This window comes from Ipomoea triloba, chromosome 12, assembly GCF_003576645.1.
Source record: "Ipomoea triloba cultivar NCNSP0323 chromosome 12, ASM357664v1".
NCBI classification, from domain to species: domain Eukaryota; kingdom Viridiplantae; phylum Streptophyta; class Magnoliopsida; order Solanales; family Convolvulaceae; genus Ipomoea; species Ipomoea triloba.
In genome coordinates, this window is record NC_044927.1 from 12668545 (window position 1) to 12679318 (window position 10774).

The 10774-nt window shown below is 41.2% G+C and overlaps 1 protein-coding gene across 1 annotated transcript; it reads left to right on the top strand.

Annotated features, from left to right (window-relative positions):
* The first annotated feature begins 206 nt into the window (after nt 1–206).
* On the top strand, nt 207–3573 carry LOC115997908 (plant cysteine oxidase 2-like). Its single transcript, XM_031237326.1, has 5 exons — nt 207–710; nt 2029–2150; nt 2355–2499; nt 2600–2830; nt 2924–3573. The coding sequence occupies exons 1-5, from the start codon at nt 431–433 to the stop codon at nt 3043–3045; spliced, it is 900 nt and encodes a 299-aa protein (XP_031093186.1). The 5' UTR covers nt 207–430; the 3' UTR covers nt 3046–3573.
* The last annotated feature ends 7201 nt before the right edge of the window (nt 3574–10774 follow it).

Below are 10774 nucleotides of genomic sequence, written 5' to 3' on the forward strand. Positions count from 1 at the left end.
TTCTTCCACTAATACTGGGTAAATAATAAGCGGAAAAAAAAGAAAAAGAAAAACCGCTTTAGAAATCCTGAATTGATTTAGCCCAGCTGGGAGTGTTGGAGTGGACCACGTGTTGTACAGTACAGTTCAAACTACTAGCAGTTTCCATTTCCTCGCAATCTTGCGGGCGGGAGACGGGAGAGAAGAAATCAACAAATCAGCCCCCCAAAAATAAAAAAAATACAAAAAATTAAAGAAAAAAAGAAAAAAAAGGAAAATCGGTTCTCTCTCTCCATGGCCCCTGGTTTTGGTTTTCTTCTTCCTCTCACCTCCTCAGATATATACACATACATTCTCATCGAACTCTTCTCAACCTTATCTCAGATCTGCGCACCGTTTCCGGATTCCGGAGAACAATTTAGAGACTACCACTTCAGAGACGTGAAATTCGATGACGGCGGTGGAGGCGGCGGCGTCTGCAGGAGGGTTGTTGGAGCCGACCGGCGAGGCTGCTGCTTCTGTGAGGCGCGTTGGCTTTGGTGTCGGTAAGGGCGGTATACGGAAGAAGAGATGTCGGAGCACCAAAGCTGCTAAGAGGCCTTGTGATGTGAAGAGGGAAGTTCCTTCGAGTTTGCAGCTGCAGAGGCTGTTTCTGGCGTGCCGCCAAGTGTTCAAAGGCCCCGGGACCGTGCCTTCCCAAAGTGATGTGGATAAGCTCTGCCAGATTCTAGGTGAGTGTCTAAATTATCCGAAATTAATTTATATTATAACTTAATTATTGCGGTTTTTTCGTTTTTGTTTATTTGATGTTATCCCATTATGATATTGAGGTCATAGTAAATCTATCATTCCAGAATATTAAGAGGTTTTGGAAGAACAATAAATTTCTCTTGGTATTTGATTCTCATGTAGTGAGTGAATAGTGATAAACAATTAGGTGGAACAGCTGAGACTGAGGCTTCAAAGTAATATCGAATTCTGTATATTATATTACGTTTAAAAGTTTGAGAAGGGTGAAATCCTCTTGAATTACATTTGAAATCATAAATTACTAGAATGGTCGCAAAAGAATAGCTGGATTTGATGTCTGAAGAAATTCGTCCAAAATAATCATTGGATTTGAATGTAATGAAAATGGTATTCAGATAGCTTCCTTTTGCAGAATTCTAGTTGAGGAGTCTGCCTATGCAATCGGATAAGCATCATCTGAAACTTTATTTTTAAGTGAAAATATTACTTCATACAAAGCAAACATTTAATAATGTGAATATTTGGTTCATTGAAAGTGAACGCTTTTCTTTAAAATCAAAAGTGAGTTCATTAGAAACAAACAATCAATCAGCTCAGCAATTATTCAGTTCAGTTAATATTTAAATTTTTTGAATTGTAACTGTGGGCCACCGTCCTTATTTCCCTAGTTGATTAAGTTGAAGTGTCGTGATCTGGCTGCAGACCTGTAGTTGATATATGACGGAAGGATTTTCCATAGATTTGATAGGGCAATTTTAGCATTGTAGTGGAACAAGTTGAAAAGTGGTAAAAGACAGGCAATGGATTTCTCTATGGATTTGATAAGGCATTTATGGGGAAGATGTGGGAATAGGATTTCAGTGACAGCATTTGGTTTCAGTCAATATGGGTGTTGTTTTGTGTTATTTGTCTGTAACTACTTATTATTGATCTTTTGACTATCAGGTAGCTCCAGTTTATTCCTTGTTAATGACTAATCTACTAATGATTTATCATCAAGTCTTTCCTGAAGCAATTAAAATATTTGTAGAAAATTATTGTGATGAATTTCTCCATCCTGCTGGAAATTTGGATCTTTACAGTTTTTCCTTGAATAGAAGAGAGAATAATACTATAAGTCTATAACGAAGTCTTCTTCTGTTAAATATCATATTCAAACATTGGGAACATGCATGTATTTATACTGCAAATAGTGAGGATAATGATGAAGCCGATAATACCTTTGCAATAATTGTACAAAAACAACTATTCCTGAAAATGATAGCTGTTAGTCTTATGACCCTTGTTATCCTTTTCTAGATGGTATGATGCCAGAAGATGTTGGACTTAGTAGCAATCTCCAATTCTTTAATCCTAATGGTGTGGTTGAAGGTAATCCAAGAGTCACGAACACAACGATCTACAGTTGTGATAACTTCTCGGTAAGGGAATCTCTAAACTTTTTAATTCTCTGTTAGGCAGGATGTTTTCTCTCTCTCTCTCTCTCTCTGAAACTAAGCACATAAACAGTGGTATATATATATATATATATTAATGATACTGGATCTATCTAAATTTTATATATTCTATTTGTCATTAAAAGCAAGGAAGAAACAGCCTAATATCATGTAACTTGTCTTGTGCAGTTGTGCATTTTCTTTCTTCCCACAACTGCTGTTATACCTTTACACAATCATCCGGGAATGACAGTTTTCAGCAAGCTTCTGCTGGGTAGCATGCACATCAAAGCATATGACTGGGTTGATGAGGTCTCTGCGCCATTGGCAATAGGTGACTATCCATACACCCACCCACCCTAAGCCTGTGCATTCACCCAAACACACAAAACAGTAGTCATCTAATGATCAATTATTGTTTCTCTAATTTATAGGTGATTCAAATAAAGATGGACAAGCAATGAGATTGGCAAGATTGAAAGCGAACCAAGTATTCACAGCCCCATGCAGCACTTCTGTCTTATATCCTACATCTGGAGGCAACATTCATGAATTTAAAGCTATTACACCATGTGCAGTGCTTGATGTGCTTGGACCGCCTTATTCCGAAGATGATGGGCGTGACTGTTCACATTACAGGGACATTCCCTATGATGCTTTATCAAGTAAGTAGTTTTGCCCCATCCTAACTATACTTTGTTGCTGAAAAAGTTTCATATTCAATTACTTACCAATTTGCTATCTGATCTGAAATGCAGGTGGAAAAGTTTCAGAAGCCGAAGAAGATAGTAAATTGTTTGGATGGTTGGAGGAGATTGAAATACCAGAGGAGTCAAAAATGTATGTTATCCAGTACAAAGGTCCACAGGTTGTAGAGTAGTTCCTAGCTGCGCTTGATAGTTTTTGCTTCATTGGGAAGTTGGTGCTCTTTTTAGCTTTACATTGCAGAAAGTGGTGGGTAGATGATGTTTTATTGTTTCCAGGTGACATGTAATATGTGTATGTGGAGACTTGCTGAGTAGAATTAGAAACTTGCCCCCCCTTGTGTTGGTGTATAGAATATTTTGAGATGTATATAAACAGAATTTAAGATGGGCTCTAGGTAACCACGACATACGATTCAAAAATCCTTTTTTCATATTATGAAGTGGAATATTTTTTCCAAAGGGTAATAAATGTGACCAATATTTATAGGACAGGACATTGGAGGAAGGATTGTGGAGCAACTGCCTGAGAGCTGAGAGGAGAGCCTTTGAGAATCTCCTTCATTTGGATGTTGTGGATGTGGGCTGAGATTTAAAGGCCAAAACTTAGATGTACTTTAGTTCTCTTTCTTCCACATTTTCTGGTACGTGTACCAAAAACAGTGTTGATTTGGAATTTAATTAGCAGAAATTTAAACTGTTCACCTTTCAATTTGTCAAAATTGCTCAATCTATGTTAAGTAAATTATGAGAAGATGAATTCTTATCCTCTCTCTCTCTCTCTCTCTCCCTCATAAGTGATTAAATACAATTGGTTATACCATGGGACTTAATTACAAAGGAATAATGGTACATAACTGCTATGTTGGCATATGTTATACTATGGACATATTTACAAGAGAATACACATATATAATCTGTTAATTTTTGGTTCGTTGCACATAATGATCCTATTTGGTAAAATAGTTAATCTATCAATCAATTTTAGCTTGTTTAACCACTATTAGCTATTTAACTTGATTAAACAACCAATATGAGTGTTTAATTAATTAGCTTTTTGTAATAGCTTAGTGCTCTAAAACATTAAAATTCAAAAAAGTTTTTCTAAGCAGCTTTTTGAGCAAGTCATTTTGTATATAATTAATTATCAACTAAATCTAAATTACCAAACATCTTTCTACAATCAGTTAATGATATCAACTAGTCAAACCCACTAACCTAAGCTGACAACTATTAACTAATAGCTATTTACCAAATACCTCCGATATGTATATTAATTACAGGTAAGATAGACCTTGATCTATACTATAATTTTTCAATTAAATATGGGTAGGGACTAGAGAGTGAATTAATAAATGATTATAAGGAATTTTATGTTTAAAGTTTGAATTAATAAATGATTATAAGGAATTTTATGTTTAAAGTTTTTTTTTAAAGATAAAACCTTAATGCATTAAATCACGAGCAAGACAGTATACAAGAAAAGTAGCAGGAACATCAAACCATTCCTCACAACCTGACATAGAAAAGACTTCCCTAGCAATAGTTGTGGGCGACACAATTCGTAGATCGCTTGACAAAACGGAATTCAACATCATCAATAGAAGATGCCAATTCTTTAACATCATCAACTAATAGTCCAAAAGTAGAATTAAACGAAAAAGAGGAACTAGTATGAAAAAGAATTTGAGAATCCATTTCCACATCAACATTACCCATACCGATAGCTTTTAGCAAACTTCAAGCTTCTCTTAGACTGATCGCTTAAGCTTCTTTAACATCAAAAGTACCAATCATTCGAACATTTTTTGATGCTAAAAAATTGCCTTCATCATCCTGCAAAATCTAACACAAACCTATTGCATTGTTGTGTACATCAAGAGTCGCACTCTTTGCGGTCGGATCCAATAAGCATGGTTATTAGGCAAACTGCTTGTAGGCACATCAGAATTAGCATGCAGCCAGCTCTCCACGAAAGAATAAGTCCTACGTGGCATTACATGCAAATAAAAAACCTTACCTTTCCAAACACATTCATTTCTACTTAACCATGTTCCCCAACAAGCCATTACATACTTAGTAAGCAAATCTCCATTCAAGACCTTAATACCATGTCTGTGCTCGGACTCGGTAGACCAATTAAATTCCAAATTTTCTTTGCCTCTATACAGTGAACAAATATATGGTAAGCACTCTCATTCTCCCTCCTGCACATATGGCAAATTAATGGGCGGTAAATATGTTTAGAGTCTAGAGCATCTCTAGTAGGCAAAAAAGAAGAGGTCAATTGCTAACAAAAGTGTTTGACTTTGGGAGGTACATTCAAACTCCAAATTATTGCCTAAGGACGATCATTAGTCACAATACCAAGCAGTCGTTTATAACACGACTTCACAGTATAATCACCTTTTTGATCCCAGTACCAGTACCAAGAGTCTGGCGGTTTCTGTAAGCTAATGTGAATGTTCAAAATCAACTTAGCATCCCGCCCAACAAAAATATTCATAATACGGATCGTATCCCAACCCGTACCTTGATAATTAAACAAAGTAGCAACCGGGGCTTGTTTGTCATCTTTGCTTAATGGTGTTTGGATGTATGGGCTATCCACTATAAGCAGCCTTGCTTGATTCCAGATTTCAGTATGCAATCCATTGCCAATGCTCCGTCTACACCCCAGCCGTAGGACATCTTGCACCTCAAGCAAACCACTCCAAATGAATGACGGGTTTCCTCCCCCATCAGCTTCAAAGAATGAGCATTTGGGATAATACCGTGCCTTATAAACTTTTGCAACAAGAGACGTAGGATTGGTAACTAACCGCCAAGCTTGCTTACCAAGTAGCGCCAAATTTATTTCATGTAGCTTCCGGAAGCCCATTCCACCGACTGTCTTTGGAGCCGATAAACCACTCCAAGATCTCCACCTTAACCCCTTACCCGCACCTACTGAACCGATCCACCAATATCCATTCATTAATGTCCCAATTTCCTTGCATAGGCCTAATGGCAACAGAAATACCATAATTGCATATGAATGCATTGCTTGAATGACATTTTTTAAGAGCACATCCCGACCTGCACGCAAGAGGAATATTGCATTCCAACTTTGAATCTTTGCTAGAATCCGGTCCTTCAAACAAGAGAAGAAAGTCCTAAGCTCCCAGAATACAGGCCACCTTGTTCCGAGCTGGTTGACATGTATTTGAACTGAAACAGACTGTCGACTTTTCATAATTGATTTTCTGTCCAGATGCTTTAGAATATGTATCTAGAATGTATCGCATGCATTCACTTTCGCTGGTATTGGCACGTAAGAAGAGAAAACAATCATCAGCAAATAGTAAATGTGATATCTGTGGTGCACCACGTGAACACAAACACCATGAAGATTTCCAACACTAATCTGTTTCTCAATCAAACCACTAAGGCCTTTAGCAATTAACAAAAATAAATAAGGGGATAAGGGGTCACCTTGAAGAAGGCCTGTCCGGGAACAATTGGACTAAGCTTAATACTTTGGACTGATTGAGAAATCGTGCTTTTCTTCATACCTAATTTGACATGTTAAAAAAAAAGTCCATTTTGTTGTAATACTGATGTCCGTTGGCCTGTTAACTCCTAACCGGTGTGTTGTAATATTTAATTAACAAATATAGTTGATAAAGTAAGACAAAAGATAGAGAAGAAAAAGGAGAGACCAAATGTAGTTCTTTTATTCCAATCACATGATCATCCTTACAAGTGGCGTACAACATATATATAATATGAAGGTAATAATGGATACAATAATGATAAGATTAATGACAGACCGTTTTATCCGTTACACTAATAATGTCCACTTAATATATATTTATAACACTCCCCCTTTGACATTATTTGACTATGTTCTTGCCTCGTTAAAAACTTGTTAGGAAAACCATGTGGGAAAAACCTAGACAAGAAAAAAGTACAAGGTTTATGGATAATATATTTAAATACATTCATGGCTCGTTAAAAACTTCACTAGGAAAACCACGAAGGAAAAACCTAGTTGAAGAAAAGAGTGCATAATATTTGTAAACTCATATATTGTACTGGTTGCCTCATTAAAAACCTTAACTTAAGATAACCTTGTGGGAAAAAAACTTAGTTAAGGGAAAAAGAGTACAATCATAAGCATTCAAGGCATAATCTTTAGGATTTTGGGGTTTGTCTATTTAAGTATTTATTTGTAAGTTTCTTCCATTTAAATTACTATATCATACTCATGCCTCGTTAAAAACCACACTAGAAAAACCTAGTGAGGAAAAGAGTACATGGTATGTATATGTTGCAAAAAGTACAATTGTTAGTCTTTTAAGAACCAATCTATGGGATTGATTAGAGTGAATGTACTGCCCGTCTCCCTCTGAAGATATCAATCTTCAAGTTCTACATGACTTAAAGTAAAGTCATTGTTTCAAAAGAGTGTAGAGAGGGGATATAGTATAATCTTCAGGATTGTCTTTAGAATTTATTATATTTCTCATGATTATCTGGACCAATAAAATTACTTATATTTTATATTTTGTTGCTCCCTTGAAAACAATAAGTTTCTTAACCTACGCATATCAATCTTATGGATATTTTGTAGGTAGTGATTTAGTGAATACATTTGCTAAATTGTCACTAGAACAAATCTTCTGGACATAAAATGCATAAAGCCTAAATTGATTTATAATATTTCAATCCAAGACATAGCATTTATAAGGCCCAAGCAGAGTGCCAATATCCAAATAACTTATCAAAAGATGTATTTTAGACCCTAACGATATTAATGAATATATGTAACGTCATTTCCTTTTCTTTATAGGAGAATCACCAAATCACTCTTTACAAATTATAAAAATAAGATGCAAATTTGGGAATTTTTTATCTCTAAAAAATATTCAAAATGACGTTTTGAAGCAGCGGACTTCTGGTCCTGAATTATCCTTTTAGGTTAAAATGGGCCCTGATGTGGTAAATCCAGGAGGAAAGTAAACACGAGGTACGCGTAATCTTATTAAAGTGCACAATGCGCAAGGATGCGAGCCCGGGATTCAGACGAGGCCGGAAGTTAGCTTTCGTAGTTCTTGGGAGTAGCTAAAAGTCCTCTCTCTTCCATAAATGCGGGTATTTATAGGGAGGCTCGAGTGAAGGATTCCGGACCTCCGGCATGGAGTACACGTGGGGCGCATGCACTGTCGACCGCCACCCGCGCCTCGTGGCCGTACACGTGTCGGTTAGAAGGAAGGCTGTTGGGCTCCGTGACGGTCGGTGAGGTCGGGAGGTCGGTGCAGTGTATTTTAGGTCGGTACGGTACTGTCAGTCGTTCTATCGTATGTGTGTACTAGAATGCGTATTACCCTATCATATAGCCCCCCCTAGCGGGCCGGCTGATGGCGAAGGGAGAAGGCGACCCGCTATCTCCGTGGGCCCGGCCGATCAAACTGACGCTCGAGCCGTACACGTGTCGATATGCGGCGGCCCCTTGGGATGCCCGCGCCATCATTACGGGGGGACGTTTCGCCTTCCGCCGCGGCCTATAAATAAAGCACTCGTACGAGCGCCGTAAGGCACGCTCTTCTTCCTTGAATTCCATCTTACCCAGAGCTTCCCGACCTCCTTACTCCTTCAGATCAAAGCACGAGGTTCGTCAGCGGCTTCAAGCACGCCTACGCGTATTGTAGGTACTCATCGAGTCCTTTTCTTCCTTATGCTCTTGATTGGTCCTCCCTATCTCCGGTATTGTTCCGAACTGTGGGGTTTTCCCTTTTGTTTTGGGCATCGATTGAATCTTTTCTTAGCGTTGTTCTTTCGAGGTCTGGCCCGTTGAGCTAAACCCGAACTCCCTTTCCCTATAGGTAACCTACGATGTCGAATTCGGACAGTCAAAACATCTCGGCACAGGACTATGATGACGCCGCAGAGACTACTCTGATGGACACATCCTCGGCTAACTCCACCGGGACGGCCGGTGAGGTCGGGTCACATGACGGTTGGGTAGGCGAAGGCGGTCCCCGGCGCGGGAAATCTCCGAGGGTGGTCGTAGCTCAGTACTCCCCGGCCACATGGGATGCCCTTTTGGCCGACCTTCCCCCCCGGCTTACGGCCGCAGAGGCCGTTTCTATTCCTCACTCAATCGAACCTTCTTCTTCCCAACCTTCTGCTTCTTCCGGGTGGAACCTCGTACCCCTAAACAGCGATGATGTTCGTAATCATCCCTGTTTACTCACCCTTTTCGAACTAGAGGAAACCAAAACTCTCTTGACCGGGTGTGTAGAGTTCCAGACCCGAAGGTCTTTAGGAGATGTGATCGATCGGACGCACGATGATTGGATCGGGTTGCACTTAGACTCTATCAAAGCGCCCCTTTCTTTTCCCTTTTCACCCTTCCTCCTGTCCTTTCTAGAGCATTATAGGGTCCTTCCCGGTCAAATCGCGCCGAACGCCCATTGCATAATCGCCTGTTTCCCCCAAATTTGCGCTCGGCATGGCGTTCCTTGCACCATGGAGCTCTTTAATTTTATCTTTGCTGTTCGTCACATCCCCGTGAAGCACGGGGGTGGGTTCTTAATGGCTCAATCCCGCGGACACTTCTGCTCAATCCCCGACCTCCCGGACAACAACAGGGGCTGGAAAAACTGTATTGTGTCGGTAAAGTACCCGTGGAAACTACCCGTGCCTCGGGTCTGGTCCGAGCACTACACGAAACACAAGTATCCAGCGGTAACCCAGGCTCTAAAGAATGCGGTCGTCAAGATATCCGCGGAATCTTACGAATATTGGGTTTTCCGATCTCCCGAGAGCGTCACGGCCGCCCACCTGGAGCCTCCGGACTACAGTCAGCCTGAGAAATATTTCCCGAAGAGGATGATTGGCCCGAGCACTACGACCCCAACGGCTGAGCCTGCAGAGCAAGGTCGGGTTAATATCTAGGTCGGGACAGTCCTTGCAGGCCTTAAAAAAGTCTATTTAACTGAAGGTTGGCTTTTTTGCAGGAATGGTTTTCGAGCGGAGCTTTGCACCACCCCCCACCGGTCCCAAGAAGCCGAGCCCGAAGGTCGCCCTAGGAGGGAGCAAGGCGCCCCTACCTGTTGAAGCCGCGCCGGCGCAAGGGTCGGCACCGACTCCGCCAACCAGTTCGGCTGGGGTTGTGGCTGCGGCGGATCTCAGAGTTACTCGCGCTTCGACCCGACGCAGGAAGGAGAAAACGGCGGATCTAAAGGTCGAAGAGATCCCGCCGTTGAAGAGGCAGAAACGTCCAAACACTCGCGGGTCGACTCCCGTTCTCGACGCGCTCCGGGAGGGCGGCGAGCAAACGACGAGCTTTCTGGACAGGGTTCGCACCGTGATCCCGACCTGAGAAGCCATTCGGGACCTGGAAACCGACCAGGTCGGGGAAATGATTGCCCAGAATTTCCTATGGGTAAGCCACGGAACCCTTGCCTACGATTACTTTTCCTTGGACGACGACTAAACTTTATTTGCCGTTGCAGCTCTCGCATATGACGAACGACCTCTTCTGCTCTGCTAAGGCGGCGGAAAATGTGGTGCGCAAGGAGGTCATCCCTTTAAAGGAAAGTCTAGCGGCGAAGGACAAAGAACTGAACGAGAAGGTGCAAGCGCTAGAGGCCCAAGTTGCAAGCGCAGAGCTGGAGGTTGAGGCGGCCAAGCGTGAGACTGCCGAAATGAACGAGAAGATGTCCAGCTACGCCAACCTCTCTGGTTTCCTATGCCGCAACCCTCAGGAGGCGGAGGCATTCTTCCGGGCCTTTATTCATAACAAGGTCGGAGAAGAGCTTGCCTAGCGTTACGGGGAATGGGCTTGCGCCAAAGGTCGGTACGAGATGCAACAGGCCGTTCGGGACGCCCTTGAGGAGTCGTTGAACGAAAAGGATT